This window comes from Leucopleurus acutus (assembly GCF_964270905.1).
Source record: "Leucopleurus acutus genome assembly, chromosome: 18".
In the NCBI taxonomy this organism is placed as follows: Eukaryota; Metazoa; Chordata; class Mammalia; order Artiodactyla; family Delphinidae; genus Leucopleurus; species Leucopleurus acutus.
The window spans coordinates 46,415,848-46,433,275 of NC_139160.1; the positions used below are offsets into that span (position 1 = coordinate 46,415,848).

The 17,428-nt window shown below is 36.0% G+C and overlaps 1 protein-coding gene across 2 annotated transcripts in view; it reads left to right on the top strand.

The window, feature by feature from the left end:
- Positions 1-17,428, top strand: part of PIBF1 (progesterone immunomodulatory binding factor 1) — a 219,319-nt gene that overhangs the window by 37,196 nt on the left and 164,695 nt on the right. For both annotated transcript variants that reach the window (XM_082859326.1, XM_082859327.1), the window contains exons 6-9: positions 7,104-7,237; positions 12,244-12,352; positions 12,624-12,805; positions 14,132-14,257. In XM_082859326.1, the coding sequence (XP_082715452.1) occupies positions 7,104-7,237; positions 12,244-12,352; positions 12,624-12,805; positions 14,132-14,257 (551 nt within the window). The remainder of the gene's footprint in view (positions 1-7,103; positions 7,238-12,243; positions 12,353-12,623; positions 12,806-14,131; positions 14,258-17,428) is intronic.

Genomic DNA, 17,428 nt, shown 5'->3' on the forward strand with positions numbered 1-17,428 from the left:
AGAAGGTCCGGAGACCTTGGCTTGCTGGGGCAGTTAGTAGCAGAGACAGATTTGACCCCATGTCTCTATCTTAATCTGATGTCCACAACGCTTGATGAAAGTTACCTTTCTTCATCTCTCATCTCTTTCTTCATTATTGTTTAAAATTTTTCCTTTTAGAAAAGCTTCAACTTTTATGTTTGAGTTCACATTTATTGAAAAGATATTGAAGATTATCATGTAATATAAAATATTTAAATGTTCATGTTTTCTTTTTAACCCAGAGTAGACTTTCAGTTCTTCAGTTTTGTCTTTTTTTCCTTAAGACCTTAGAAGAAGTCCAGAATTTTTTCTTAAATAATACATTTCTTGAGGATCTTAACAACAAAAAAGTAGTCTCTGGGAGCAAACAGACTGTTGTTTCTTAAAGAAACAGTCTTTAACAATCAAAGATTAATTAGGTTTCTTGTTCTTTTCAGTATTTAGTTGCTTGGAGTAGATTATAGGCAATGTGAAACTTGTAAGAGTTCTGAGGAGTGAATTCTCATTTTCTCAGAATAGCTAATCAAGACATTTCTTCTCATTCACTAAACTGCTATCCAACGTAAACTGCTTCTGATCTGAACCATTGACCATAAGATAAATGACACTATTTCCCATTTCTAATTTTCTTAGCTGCTCTGTCTCTCCCCAGGCAGGAGATCACTTCATTTATTAAAGATTTATTTTGAAACATAGGTTACCACTCTCTTCTCAGTTACATGGTGTGAGAGACAGATGATTTAAATGATGCTTAGAAATTGTATCTAAAGTAATTGCTTTTGGGTTTATACAGCAGCTGTTTAAAATGTGCCTATTGAATCTTTGAATACATTTTTACTTTTTGTAGAAAACATTTAGGTTCGATGTTATTTTGTCAAATTATTTTTTAAATACATATTTAAGGAATAATTGTAGTAATTGTTTTAAAGGAGGGGAGTCCAAATTTAAATATGAATTATGCATGTGCCATATTTGAACCTGTAAAATTTGCAATAAGTTTTTTTAACACTCTGGATTTGAGCAGTAAATAATATTAACTTCCAATCAGTGGTTTTATAGGTTGCATGGAATAGAATCTTTAAAAAACAGAAACTTGAAATTAAGAAAGGAATGAACTATTTATGAGTTCAAGAACCTAAATTCTAGCTCTATCTCTGCTAGTTCTGGAATCCAGAGGTTTATGTGAGTGTGGAAGTGCCACACTTAAGGACAAATCACTTAACCCCCCTAGGCCTTAATGTTCTTGTCATGGAAATAAGAAGTTAGTAATAGATTATCTCCAGTCTATCTTTCATCTCTGAAATTCTGTAACTGTGAAACGCTCAGCTGGTGGTGTTTGGAAATAAGAGCCTTGCAGGGGGATGGGGGAGAGAAGACATCTCATTTTAAATATAAAAGGCCTAATAGTTGATAACTTTGCCAAAACACTGTATAATATAATTTTTTCAGTTTTTATATCAAACAGTAGAGAAATATATAGAGTAAAAAACTGAGTGTCTCTTTATTACCCCCTTCCATCCTGCTCAGCCCTTTCCCCCTTCAGTGTGACCCTTGCATGTCCCCCTTTCCATTCCTAAGACCAGGATCCCTGCAGAACTTCTCCCCAGTTAGCGTTTTCCTGGTTGAAGCCTCTTGTCTTACTTTTTTAAAACGTTTGTGTTGTAAAGAAATTTTAATTGACTTTTCACAAAGTGAACACACCCATTTAACCACCACCCAGACTGAGAAATAGAAGCCCCTTTCAAGCTGCTTTTCTCAAAATCTTTGAGAAAATTCTGCGTATATGTTGCATTGATATCATTGTTTCAACTGAGGTGTTTTATTTGCAGATTTATGATAATATTCTTTAATTTCAGTTGGAAAACTGATGATTTATTAATCCTTAATTTTTAAAGTCACTTTTGCTACATCTTGAGCTGGTTATTTTAAATGCTAGTGCTGTATAGTCCCTTTATATTTCAACATTAGTTGACACCACAAACATTTCCAGCGTTTACTATGTGAGGGTTACTGGCTGTAACCAGAGATAAGGCAGGTCTCCAAGGAGCTTCAGGGTGCGTATCAGGAAAACCGAGGATTACAGACAAGACAAGAAAACTTGCAACTACAATAACAGATTTACTTTTTTCAGGCTAGAGATAGCCTTCTATTATTTCCTCTTATGAATAATTTAGGAGATGGAAAAGATGACATTAACTCTGGCAATCAAAGTCAGTTCCATTCTAGATGTGTAGAAAACTGGCAAACAGTTGAAATCTCAGTGACTTAATTGTCATTATCCCTATGCAGTTTTTTTTCTTTATTCAAAAAGGACATTGAGACTTGCTGTTAACCAAACCTATTTACTTCTTATGTAGAAATTTTCTGTTAGAAATGGCTGGTGATTGGAAATTTTGTGTTCTCTTTCTTTATGTTTGAAAAGATTAAGCTTTTTCCTTCTTTGGTTTCAGTCTATTTAATATCCTCTTTTGCTCCTTCTTTTCCAGAAACATTAATTATATACTTTCTATGTTATAGGCAGAGTACTAGGTACTAGAATTATAGAAAATTTCCTTTAGTTTTTCCTTTGATGTGAGAGGCAAGTAATGGCTGCTCACAGCACATGTGATGTGTTTTCTGATGAGGTAAGAACCAGGTGCTGTGGAAAAATGTAAGACAGACATCTAACTCAGATTTGGGGCTTGGAGTCTTCCCACAGAAGGTATTGCTGAGTTTGGGTCAGGAAGAATACATAGGAGTAATACGAAGTAGTCTTCTCTACCATCTTTAGCCTTAGCCTTAAAGTTCTACACAGTCATGGGTTTGATTCATTTTTTATTTTTTATTTTTTTTCCAAAGCTATGCCTTAATGTATTTTATTTGCTAATAGTAAGTGAAGCAGATTATTTTTTTCAAAATATAAGGGTAATCATTTTATTTAAGGGGAAGTTTTTCAGTTGAAAAGTCTTAGAAGATTTGGTAGGATATGTACATTCCTGTATTGAACTTCTGCTTATACTTGGTCATATAATGTTTATATTTAAAGAATGAATATATATATATATATATATATTCACACCCACACATATATACTATGTTACAGACATATGCATGTACAATATAATAAATACACACATACGCATATCTCCTATGGAATTGCTCTCTGCTCCAGAAGTTTATACCCTGTATATTTCAGGGCAAGGTATTGATGTCCTCTCTAGATCTTAGATTTTGGCACTTCCACACTCACATAAACCCCTACCTTTGAGGGGGCATTCATTTCATCTAGATGCCCTACTCTATAACCTTCTTCATTTGCAGACCACTGGGACTTTGTTTTTTACTCAGTGGAACCCGCGGTCTAGATTTAGTCTTCCTTTCTACCTTAGCTGCTGCCTGGGTTACTTCTTGAGATTCATCCACGACCTTGGCCTTGCACGTCATTGATCTTCTCATTCTGAATGATTACCTCTTCTTTTCTTTAGCACTCAGGTTCATGGCCCACGTTCTGTTCCTTGTCTCCCAGAACTGATTTACTTCTGAAGTTATCAATTCAGGCTGACCACTGAACATACTACTTCCTGTATTTCCACGTTTTTCAATCAACTGCTTTCAACCTATCTTTAGCAGAATTGCCAATCCATATAATTTTCTTTTTATCCATATCTTCCTAAATGTCTTTTCTTCCCTCTTCATCATGTTATCAGTCTTAAACCTTTCTCTTGTCAGTGTTGTCGAATTCCTCCCTGTCTTTTTATCGAACCTGCCTGACAGAATCTCAACTCTTTATTTTTCTACATGAGCGCTACTGGAGAAAATCACAGAGGCAGTAACAAGGCTGTAAGTTTATTGTTACCGACTTCGAACGGGCCCACACAATTGTGCTGTAATTCTATTTTTTCTAGTTCTCTCATTTTTCACAGCAGTTATTTTAGGCATTCACCACTCTCCTCACATCTCCAGCTTTCCACTTTCCTTCTCCCTCTCAGCAAATGACTTGGTATTTCATTGCACAGAGAAAATGGAAATCCTCAGATGAGAACTCCCACAGTTTCTTGCCATAAGCATATTTACATCTGCACTCGTTCGGTTTTGTTTGTTTGTTCTTACTGTTTATAGTGGGAAGAGCCTTTCAAGGAGTGGAAAGTCATATGCCTTTAGAAACCAAGTGATAGTAGAAAATAGGTGAAGCAGTAGGGTAAGGAGTATTCTGTGACTTGTAGGGCATTGATAAGAGCTACCTGAGGACATCCAAATTCAAGTTTTTAACACTGTATCAGCTGGAGAAAAGCCTGCCATGATATGAGCATGGCTGCTGGTCTAAGACAAGTCTTCACAGTGAAGATGGAACCCACACCCTGAGCCTTCTTAGGGGCTTTACTGCTCTGCCCCCCGACCATGCCCATTTTCTCCAGCATCAGTACCTCTTTTGCTGTTCTTTCCCATCGATATTTTAACATGTCCAAGCTTGTTCCATCTTTTGAAACCTTCATTTATCTCTATTTTCTTCTCTAGCTACTTCACTTTCTCCACTCTTAAACTAAGGAGAGAATTGCCTACAGTTCGGGTGTTTGACAAATTTAGATTGGAGTCCTTACCACACTGTTCATGAGCTCTGAGACTTTTATCCTCTCCAAGCCTAGTTTCCTCAACTGTAAAAATGAGGATAATACTTTGCTCCATCATAAAGTTAAGTATTAAGCAAGAGAATGCATGTATCATAACACGAAAAAGGACATATTGTATATTCAGATATATTTGCTTTAGCCCCTGGCAGTCTACTTTCTGTCCCCATCCCTGAAGAGTTAATGGATTTGTTTATGGGTCTCTTCTCAGTAGTAATTAGTACCCCTGACAGTCTTGTCTCCTCAAAGTAGCTCTTCTACGGTTGTCCCTGCCACACACCCCTGGTTCACCCTCTGTTTCTGTGAATACTCCCTCGGGTTCCTAGGGCTCTTTGTCCTTTCCTCACCCTTTAAATGTTTATATTCCTCAGGAGTCTGTCCCAGTCTTTGTGCAATTATTAAGGTCGAGCTATCAATTTGGCTATAATCTCCCTAGGAGCCAAAGCAAAGGAAAAGCATTGTGATGATATTAATTTATAGTTCATGATCATTTACTATGTGCTAAGCATTTTTATAAGCACTTTTCATGTATTACTTGATATAATCTTCACAACAACTCTACAGGGTAGATGACGTAGATGAGGACAATCAAGTGCTGAGATGTAAACCTGCTCGAAGTGTTACTGCAGGTAATTCAGTTCCGGACAGTTGAATTCTGGAGCTTTCCATCCTAACTATAACACTATACACTCTCCCAAAACAGTTACATGATTAGTAGTGTTTAGAAGGGTAAAAGCATTCTTCAGGGGAACTAAAGCATCTTCTGGGACTTAGGTCAGAAATGACGTGTGTGATGATTCTTTGGGGAGATGATAGAGTATCCTCAGCTATGATCCTCTAATAAATACCACATAGTAGCATTTCATTCTCATGGAGAACATCAGTGCAGAAGAACATAGTATGTACCAAAGCAAAGCACAGCCAGTATAGTTTTTCCATTATTACATTTTTCAAACAGCCCTTTGATAGAAATGTGGGAGCTAACATTTCAAAGTCATGTCTAATAGTTTAAAGGGGACAAAAACAGTCTTACTTATCTTTGTATCTACAGTGTCTAGCCCAGGACCTGTCACTTAGAAATAGTTCGGTCAGTATTTGTGGACTGAATCTGACCACACTGAGCTCATCAGCTCCTTAAAAAAGAATGACTTGGGACAGGATGTATTTCCCGTGACAGGTTCTGGGGGTGGAGTTGATGACTGCTTGCAAGATCTGATGAGCTCAAAGTGGGAGAAGAAGTGGGAACTCCGTCTCTGTGTCCTGCTTCTCCTCCCCATTCCCATATTCCTGCATTTCTTCATTGATTTATTGAAAAGTATTTCATTCTTACTCTATACCAAGTCCTGTGTAAAGTGATGGAGATCCAATGGTGAGCAAGACAAAGTCCATGCCCTTGAGATGTTTACACTCTGATGTAAAAAAACGAATTTGATGATACACTAAGATCAATACTCTAAAGGAGTATTGATAGTATTCAGCTATTCAGGCAGTGCGAACAGATTAGAGCAGGGGTCCCCAACCTACGGGCCACGGACCGCTACCAGGCCACGGACCGCTACCGGGCCACGGCTTGTTAGGAACTGGGCCGCACAGCTGGAGGTGAGCAGCACGTGAGCAGGTGAGCAGGCGAAGTTTCATCTGCCACTCGCCATCGCTCCCCATCACTCGCTTTACTGCCTGAACCAACTGCCCCCCCATCCCCCACCCCCGCAGCCCCAATCCATGGAAGAATTGTCTTCCACGAAACTGGTCCCTGCTGCCAAAAAGGTTGGGGACCGCTGGGTTAGAGGAAGTGTAGTGTGTTCAGAGAACCTCAGATCTTTATTAGGGTTGGAGGTGAAGTATGATTATGAGAAATGGCGAAAAACGAGGCTTGTAGTAAGCAGGGCCAGGTGTGCTTTTAAGGTTTTCACTTCTACCCCCTTCCACATCTCTGCAGTCCCTTTCTACCAGTCTGATGAGTACAAGGAAGATCAATGTAGAAATAGGTTCCAAGTGCCACAAAACTCCTTTTTTTCTGAATACCACAACTGAAAATGCATGGTTAATCTCTTCAGTAACTATTTTTCATTGTGAATGTTTGATGTTCATGTGGCTCTTTGTCTCTCGTTGTAAACTCCTCAAGAGCAGGGTCAGTGTTTTATTCATTTCTGTGTCCTTAGCATCTGATAGTAACTCAGTAAATGTTGAAAACATCCTTAACATTAGTAGTCATTTTATGTATTATTCTATTAACCAAAGCATAGTTGACCTATTTTTTCTTTAAAAAACAGAGCTCAAGTTTTAAACAAATGAATTTACAGACTTCTCAGTGAGTTTAAGATTACCTGTCTTTGAGTAGGGAAACATTACTAAATAGAAAAATTGAGGATTTTTTAAAATTACAAAGATATGCACAGCTTAACAGAAGAATTCAGTACAGAATTTGGTCAAGTACGTTTGGTACTTGAAATGCCTTATTATTGTTTTTATTTATAGACTTATGAGGAAGATCGCAGAAACTACTCTGAGCTTCAAATTAGATGTCAACGTTTGGCCTTAGAATTAGCAGACACAAAACAGTTAATTCAGCAAGGAGACTACCGTCAAGAGAACTATGGTAAAGTCAAGAGGTAAGTAGTTAAGATGGCTACAGTTGTTCTCATTTTTAGCATGCATCAGAGTCACTTGAATTCTTACCATCAATGTCGTTAATTCTACTTTGTATCTTATTTTTTTTCTGTCTCCATGGTTTTGCCTTTTCTAGAATGTCATATAGTTGGAATCATACCATATGGAACCTTTGCAGATTGGCTTCTTTGACTTAGAAATATACACTTAAGGTTCCTCCATGTCTTTTCATGGCTTGATAGCTCATTTGAATAATGAATAGTATTCTTTTGAATAATATTCATTGGATAATAATGTGCTATTGAATAATGAATAATATTCCATTGTCAAGATGTACCATAATTTATCCATTCACCTATTGAAGGACATCTTGGTTGCTTCCAAGTTTTGGCAGTTAGGAATAAGGCTGCTATAAATATTCATGTGCCAGTTTTTTGTATGGACATAAATTTTCAACTCCTCTGGGTAAATACCAAGGAGCATGAGCATACTTGTATTGTAAGAATATGTTGAGTTTTGTGAGATACCACCAAACTGTCTGTTCCAAAGTGTCTGTACCATTTTGCATTTCCACCAGCAATGAATGAGAGTTCCCATTGCTCCACTCCCTTGCCAGTATTTGTTATCATTGTTCTGGATTTTGGCCATTCTAATAGGTGTGTAGTCATATCTCGTTGTTTTAATTTGCATTTCCCTGATGACATGATACAGAACATTTTTTCATGTACTTATTTGCCATCTGTATATCTTCTTTGGTGAGGTGTCTGTTAAAGTCTTTGGCTCATTTTTTAATTGGGTTGTTTGTTTTCTTACCGTTGAGTTTTAATAGTTTTTTATACATTTTGGATAATAGTCCTTTATCAGATATGTCTTTGGCAAATATTTTCTTCCAGCCTGTGGCTTGTCTTCTTATTCTCTTGACATATACCTTATGTCTTCTTATTCTCTTGACATATACCTTAGTCTTCATTGCGCAGAAACATGCAGTTTTGGCAGTTTGTTGGATTTAGATTGTATTTTTATGTCAGTTGTTTTTATTTTATTTAGAAGCTGCTTTTGTCTTTTAAAATGTGATGCCTTAGAAGATAGGAACCCAGTGAAATCCTATGTGTGTAAATATTTTTGAAATCTTACTTGATTATTTTTATTTTATGGCATCAATTTAAATAGTTTGCAGTTTTATCTAAAGTTTTTTCAGCTATTCCTTTTTGACAAAAGGCACACATACTTTCAAAAAATAATACTTTCTGAGGATATGTTTCATATTGTGCTGCTGCTAAGGCAAAGAATTTTCTTTTTGCTGGAATGTACTAATGAACCACCACTTTAGCTGTATGTCCCTAGGAAATCTTAACATTCTAAGCCAAAGTTTTGTCATCTCTCAGATGGTGCTAATACAATAACTGCACTATATAAATTAAGAAGATCAAATAAAGTAATATTTATGAAAGTATATATATGTATGCATATATATAGAGAGATGATCCTAATTGTTCACTGCTACATCTACCTGCACCTAAAATAATTCTTGAACTAAAGCAGTCACTCAATGAGTGTTTGTTAATTGAATGGATGCTTTATAAATTGTAAAACACCATAAGTAAATTTGCCAGGATCTGGGGGATATAACATTGGTGCTCCTACTCCCAGCATGACTGACATGCATTATGTATTATTATGTATGCACTGTTATGTCAAAATATAGTGATTGTTGGAGCTTGAAATCCATGACAGCTATACTATTGGGCTTTCAAAGAAAGCTAGATTTCAAAAGAATCATTTCAAAATGAAGTAGGTTGTGATGGTAATATGATACTTTGAGTTGGTGTTTTGATGTCCTGTCTGCTGCTATAAATCTATAGCAATAATAAGTGAAATATGAAAGGAGAAAACTAAAAGGCATAGTCATCAGAATAATCCAGGGTGGCCATGAATGAAGGGTAAACAAACCAAGATGAGTCCTGAGTTGATAATTCTTGCAGGTGAGTGATGAAAGTGGGGGTGGGGAGGTGTCTCACTTTAGCATCTCTCTTTATGTGTGTTTTATTTTCTATAATGAAAACCTAAGAAATAAAAACATAATAGGCATCATCATGTGCTAGAAATGGAACAGAAAAACAACCAAGCAAGAGTGGCTCAAACTGTGAATCCTGTGGTTCACTCAATAGAAAGAATGGATTTTTAAAAAATGGTCTGGTCACAAACATATAAGATAAACTGGGGGAAAAAAAATCACTTTTATGTCCTTGATAAGTTCTCACAAAGGTGCAAAAGAAAACAGATATATGGATGTTAGCTGCATCATTATTAGAAAGAATTCAAATGCTTTTCAACAGCAGCATGGAAAATAGATTGTGATTTATTTTTATAATGTAATTCTACGTAACAATTAAAATCATTAAATTAGATCTGAATGTATATATGGATAAGTCAAACACATAATATTAAATTTTAAAAAGCAAAATGCATGTGCCCATCTTTCTTTCTTTCTTTCTTCCTCACCCTCCCACCCCCAAAGCAAGCAGTTCCTAAACTTTCTGGCATAACAGAAAGTTCTCAGGTTTATTTTGTGACTTCGTTGCCTCAGCCCTTTCTTTAAGGAGTCTTGGTTCCTTTTAGTGGAGAATGCTATTCAGAAATTAAGATTTGGGTCCTGGTCATTGCTACATTGAACGTTATTTCTAGGCCCTTTCAGTAGGCAGAGGCGCAATGAAGAGGCAAGTGAAAGGATGGCTTAACATACTATGGATAAGATCATACTGATATTTCTAATTCCAGTTCAACACCACGATAGCTAGTTTGAAGGGGATCCAACTGGCCAAATAGGTACAACTTGAATATCAAGATGAATATTAACGATAATGAGTTACAATCCATTGAACAGAATAAGAGTCCTTGAGTGTGTGCTAGTAAATAAAGAGGATCTTCACAGTAGAATGCCAACCAATAAATACATATGCTTATTGGAATTACTATTTTGTAACCTCATAATACTGTTTGATTTAGAGTCATCATTGGAAGCTAAAGCCACTGGGTAAAAGTATATTAGAGAGCAGAATGTTAAAATATATCCTATAGCAAATTTGGGTGAATATCTCTTCCTTTCAGATGTCACTGAAAGTGTGTAGAATCAATTATCCAGTTATTTTATAGGACTCAGTAAACTGTGAAGCGTTGTAAAAGAAAAAAATTCCCACAGATTACCTATTAATTGCAAAGGGCAAAAAGATACCTTTATAGTTGAGAACTTCGGCAGATACCACCTTAAGCAAATGATCAAAGTTATTGTCACCAATAATGAGATTAAGTGACATCATCTCAATATATCTTTATTTGATGTATTGAGGACACATTATCACTTCTGTAATATTCCTGCCCAAAATGCTTGATCTAAATCTAGTCATAGAAAAACATCAGACAAATGACAGTTGAGCAACATTCTATAAAGTTGGCCTGTGCGCTACAAAAGGTCAATGTCGTGAAAGACAAAGGAAGGGAGAATTTTAACCACTGGACCACCAGGGAAGTCCCGATGATTATATTCTGATTACATAAGAGAATATCTTTAACCTTTGGATTCACACCAAATTATTTAGGGATAAAAGGACCTAATGTCTGCGTATGACAAATAGTTGAGGGGGAAAAAAATGCACATGTAGAATTGTGTGCGTGTGTGTAGACGTGTATACCTGTATATGCGTATGTATTTTTATATATGTAAATTCACATATGTATATTTATTCACATATATGAACAACAGAGAGGGAGAGAATAAATATGACAAAGTAATATTTAGTAAATATTACAAAGTAAATATGACAAAATATTAACAATTGGTGAGTAAAAGTATGTAAAAAAACATATGATATGGAAATTTATCATTGTATTTAGGGGATGATACTGGAAAAGTGAGAAAATATAGGGAACTTCAGCTTTACTCATAGTGTTCTATCTTTTTAAAATACAGAACAAAACTTTAATGCAAATATAGACAAATGTAACTGTCATCAGCTGTGGATAGCAAGTTCATGAGTATTTTGCTGTATCATGCTTTATAATCTACTTTTTACATTAAAAAATCATAGCAAAAGTCCTTACTTTGTGAGAATAAAAACATTTGTATGTAAAGGCATAAAATACTTAAAGTAATATTACCAAAATATTAATAGTCATCTTTAATTAGTGGGTTTATGGGTGATTGTTATTTTTCAATTTGTGCTTTGCTCAAGTATAATTATAATACTTTGTTAAGCAGAAGAAATCTTAGAAGTCATCTTTCTAAATGAGTTATTGAAAATCTAATGAAAAGAAAAACAGTTCTTAATAACTCTCTCCATGGAAGCACCAGGGGAGTAAATGAAATCAAGTGCAAAGGAACTGATTCTCACTGCAGAGAGCAAGTTAAGAATTAGCAAATCTATTTCTCTGCTCATTTTTTAAGATACCTGTTTGTAGGGTTGGTCCAGTTCTTGGTTTTGCTGTGTTGGGGAAAGAGCTGGTCTGAAAATGGAAATAAGAATCTCTGGATAATCATAAACAATTTGTGAATGAAATAACCACAAGAATGCCTGCCTGTGTATCATCTATGCAATCTGAGTGATGATTTAAGGCCTTTTTAGCCTAACAACTGAAAGCCTAGAGCCATGTTTTAAATTCTTTAAAAGTTTTGGCTTCAAGATTAGACTGAAGATGATTAATGAAAAGATACCAGAGTGTACCTTAGAAAGTTTTATTATTTACTTTGCTGATTAGTGTAGCTTACATATTTATTTTTTGAAGATAATAAATTCATGTTTATGTATCTGAACAAGGTCTTGAACAGAGTCCCTTCTAAATTTGAAAAGCAGATACTTTATCGTTCATGGAATGACACTGAAATATCTCTGTTCAGTTTCCTGAAACATAATTGACGCTTTTAAAATGTTCGTTATAAAAAGAGACATAGAATTTACATATGTGTTTGAGTTTTATTTTAGTAAAAATAAATAAATGTATTTGAATTTTATAGTGAGCGTGATGCACTTGAACAGGAAGTAACTGACTTAAGGAGAAAACATGAAACACTTGAAGCCTCTCACATAATTCAAGCTAAAGAAGGAAGTGAATTATCAAAAGAGGTAAGCTTATAGAGTCACTTGTATTTTATTGTACCGTGATTGTGGACACAGCTCAGGGCAGAATTGTGAGAGGGACATTTTTCTTCCTTTCTGATGTAATCGCTGGAAAGAAGGGATTTTTTAGTAGCTGTGTTTATATGAAAATTTTCATGGTAAGGATTAGCCCTCTTTATATGTTGAACAAAAGCACAAATGAAAGAAAATAACTCAGTAAGCCTTGAAAAGTAAGAGGACATTGCTCTGGACACTGTCTGTCTCTGCGTGTGTGTAGGTAGCCACCTTACAGCATACTGTTACTTTACTGCAAAAAGATAAAGAATATCTCAACCGCCAAAATATGGAGCTTAGTGTTCGCTGTGCCCATGAAGAGGATCGTCTTGAAAGACTTCAAACTCAACTTGAAGAAACCAAAAAGGCTAGAGAAGAGATGTATGAAAAGTACGTAACATCAAGGTAAGATTTACATTATTTTCCATATCAATAGATATAAATTAACACCAGCTTCTTTGAGGGAACTCATGGCTTTGGGGAAGAATAGTGATTTTTTTGTAAGGTCTATAGGATGATATTACAATAATCGTTCATTTTGTTTCCTCATAAGTTACTCATATTCTAATTGATTTTTTTCTTAAGATATTTTGTTTTTTCCAACAACCAAGAGCCTATTTCTTTTAGGTAGCGATATATACACTATGATTATTTTTATTTATTTTTTCTTATGATATAACCTTTTTTTTTCTTTTCGGTACGCAGGCCTCTCACTGTTGTGGCCTCTCCCGTTGCGGAGCACAGGCTTCAGACGCTTAGGCTCAGTGGCCATGGCTCACGGGCCCAGCCGCCCCGCGGCATGTGGGATCTTCCCAGACCGGGGCATGAACCCGTGTCCCCTGCATTGGCAGGCGGACTCTCAACCTCTGCACCACCCGGGAAGCCCGATATAACCTTTTTAATTCCCAGTGACTAAGATCTCTACATAAATGTTTTATGGAAGTATATAAATATCTTTATAGAAGTATATTTTTGAAGAAAATGTAATTGTGTGGAGCCTGACTAAGCTGACCTTTTCTTGACTGTGTGAAACATAAAAGAATAAGGAGAGACAGCATTGAGTACTGGTTTAAGATACAGGCTCTGGAATCAGACTCCTGCATTTCAATCCTGTCTTCTCTCTTCAAGTAGATGAATAAGCTATTCCTTTATACCAATAGCCTTTATAATCCTTGAATTATTTATTCTTAATAACTTTTTTCCCAGCTTGTGGTATTTTTCATCAGTTTGTGCTTCTGCTAATACCCTGTGTAACGCTTTGTGACTTTGCTAAGAGATCACAGTGGCTATGATTGTTGTGCTTAGAAGGAAAGGTTTTGTAAAGAGTACATTCGGGTCATTTTTTTTAAGATTAATTGTCTTCCAGTATGCACCACATCAGATCATTGTTTCTAAATGAATGACCTTCCATAATGCATTAGTTTTCAAGTCTTTTGCCATATGCGTTAAATTAGTAAAATATTTTTGAAGATGAATAATTATTCAACATGAATGAACATTTTCTATAGTAATTAAGCCTTTAGGGTAATATGTTTAAAAGAAAATCTCAGATGGAACTAGTTTGGAATGGTATTTTTAAGAATTTTAAAGCTTTATATCTAAACTGTGTTTTTCAAGTAACATTGTATGTAGAGCATATTTGACATAAGATATTAAAATATTACATGAAGGGCAAAGACCTATTTCTTTTACAAACAAAAAAAAAAGGATATTCCTTTTGACTCTTTGCAGAGACCATTATAAAACAGAATATGAAAATAAACTACGTGATGAACTGGAACAAATCAGATTGAAAACTAATCAAGAAATTGATCAACTTCGAAGTGCCTCCAGGGAAATGTATGAACGGGAAAACAGGTAAAAAAAAAAAAAACCAAGAAGTTTATGTGATATTTTATTGCTCTTTGTTTGAAGCTTATAGGTTTTTTTTTTCTTTTTAAGTATTTATTTATTTATTTATTTATTTATTTATGGCTGTGTTGGGTCTTTGTTTCTGTGCGGCGGCTTTCTCTAGTTGTGGCAAGCGGAGGCCACTCTTCATCGCGGTGTGTGGGCCTCTCACTATCACGGCCTCTCTTGTTGCGGAACACAGGTTCCAGACGCGCATGCTCAGTAATTGTGGCTTATGGGCCCAGCTGCTCTGCGGCACATGGGATCTTCCGAGACCAGGGCTCAAACCTGTGTCCCCTGCATTGGCAGGCAGATTCTTAACCACTGCACCACCAGGGAAGCCCGAAGCTTATAGTTTTATCAAAGTTAAACTTTAGTTCATGACATAATGTCTTTTTTAATACATTAAAGAAAATTTGTCATAAATCTAAGTATAATGGAATATTAAAGTTCTAAGGTCTTTGATAACTAGCTTAGAACAGGGTTTATCAGATGTTAGGCCTGTTTATTTTGGTATTCCTATTATCTTTTTATCACCCTGTTAGCTTTTCCTTTTGCCTTTACCTTAGTTCAGATGAAGGACAGAAATGAAAAGGAAATTAGAGAGTACTAAGAGATACCAGTAGTTCTTCCTATAATATGCCAGTGATTTCTCCAGGAAATTTTTAGAAGCTGGAATTATAATATGAAGTATTGCTTATGCCTCATATAGCTGCTGGTCCTAAAGACATGTTAGATAATCTTTAAGAAGGATCAGTTTTATTCATGCAGTTACTTTTAGAACAGCATATATTAGGTTTTTTAGAGATTGGCAGCATTAAGGGAAAAATAAATGCTACTTATTTCAATAGCAGTTATTTTTATATACCATCATTATGGTTCATATGGCTTTTCAAAATTGATGTTTTAGAGGGAAACATTTTTGAAATGGACTTAATTGTCATACTAGTTTATCAGAACCGACTTGAGTGTATGCTATTATCTTTGTCAACAAGCAAGACTTTAAATCAGACTAAGGTTGATATTAGAGAAGGCTACATTTGAGCTCTAAGAACAATAAATTTACTTATTTAGCAAATATTTATTAAGGTCCACCATGTTCTAGATATATGTCAGATGCCATAGATAACAGTGGTGACCTCTGCCTTTGCAAAGCTGGTAGTCTAATGGAGAAATAGAGAAACCATGATCAAAAGTATGATGATAATGAAGCAAATGGCAAGATACACAGGGTGAGACCACATAGACTCAAGGTATATCTAACTCAGCCCTGGGAGGAATCAGGGAAGATTACGTGGAGGGAGAAGTACCCATGCAACACCTGCATGATGACTAAGAGTAAGACTGTCAGTTATGGGAGGGAAGGGAATTAGGGGAATTAATGCACACCCTGGAGGCAAGACAAAATGAAGTTTTTTGAACAAATAGAATAATTCAGAGTGGTTAGACCATAGACCAAGAGGCAGTGAGTTGTAAGGGATGAAACAGAAGAGGGAAACAGGTCCAAATCATGCATTTGAGCCATTGTCTAAGACCATGAACAATTGAAAGATTTGGGGAATATGCGTGATATGATCTAATTTTATATAAAAAGACCATTCTGTGATGTGGAGGATAGACTGGAAGAGCATGAGGCTATAGACAAAGAGGCCACTTTTAGAGGTTGTTTCCCTTATCAAGACGGGTAGTGAAGATGGAACTGGATTAGTAGCAGTAGAGACGGGGAGAAGTGGGCCAGATTGGAAGAGTGCTCAGGAGATGGAACTAACCTAACTGAACAGTCAGGAGGATTCATTGGCTAGATTGGATTGGGGAGTGAGAAGTTACGGATGTCACCAGGTTCTTGATTGGGCAGCTGCGGGGATAGTGATGCAGTTTTTAAAGCATTAGAAAAAGACACGGCTTTAATTGGGAAACATGACAAATTTAGTTTAGTTTCATTAAGTCTGTGTGACATATGCAAGTAGAAGTTGATTATATAAGGTCTGAATCTCAGGAGAAAGATCTAGATGTGAGCTAGACCTGTGGCATAGGTGATACTACTATTTTGTTTTACAAATAAGTACTTATAGTCCTGTGGCTCAATTCTGTTATGGATTTTATAATAAAGGCTTTTATTGGCCAACTTAATAACCTTAAAATTTATGGGATTGTTTCTATGGTAACATGTGATTACTTCCAAACAATTCACATAACCACATAAACCTTGGTATGTAATCATTTTGAGAATGCACTGATTTTTTAGTTTTTGTTGTTGCCGTTGTTGTTTTACTTTTTAAAGACTCCTTTAAAATGCATCCCCTGGTAACATAAATTGATGTAAACTAGCGCCTGTTCTCTAAGATGATTGGTAGAGGTAGGTTGAGAAACAGTCGACAGAACCATTTCTGGAAGCAGGGAAGCTGAAGACAGGTTTCCTTTCCCCCTGTGTTGTTCTGACTCCATAGCCACGTCAAAGTGGATACCACCTAGTCAGGGAATTCCTGGGACTGGGGCTACTGCCCTAGAAACCCCAGTCAGCCACCAGATCCAGAATGACCCCATGGATATTGAAGCTAGGGTGGATGGTTGCCACCAGGTGGTGCCAAACTGCATCCCAGGCCTAAAGACATTTGAATTGCACAGGACTTCTAGCCAGCTGTATGTAGTATAGACTCACCTTTATCATTGTATTAACCTCACAATAATCCAACCCTGTGTTTTGTGTGGCTGAATCTTTTTTAATCCCAGTTTCTTCATTCTGGCAGGATTTAACTATAGTTGGAGCTTACGTTCCACTGGTCTTTCACAAGGTAAAAATAAATTGCAACTTATTTCTTTTTAAATCTTACAACTTAAAATAATTAAGGAACGGATTTTAGTATTCCTTGTTACGAAACATGAGATTCAGAAAACACAAGTGTACACATTTAGATATCTTTGTGTCTGAGCAAATTAATCATGTGCTTTGGACTTACACGTTTAATTGTGTCAGTTTTATTTTAGCAAAGTATGCTGTTACAATATGAATTAAAATGGATAAAGTACTTACACTGGCATATTGGTACTTAGTCTCCTTGCCTCTTGGCCAATAAACACATTTAGGAGAAAGTTAAATAATAAGATTAGAGAAATATATTTTGCCTTTGGTTTGCTTTC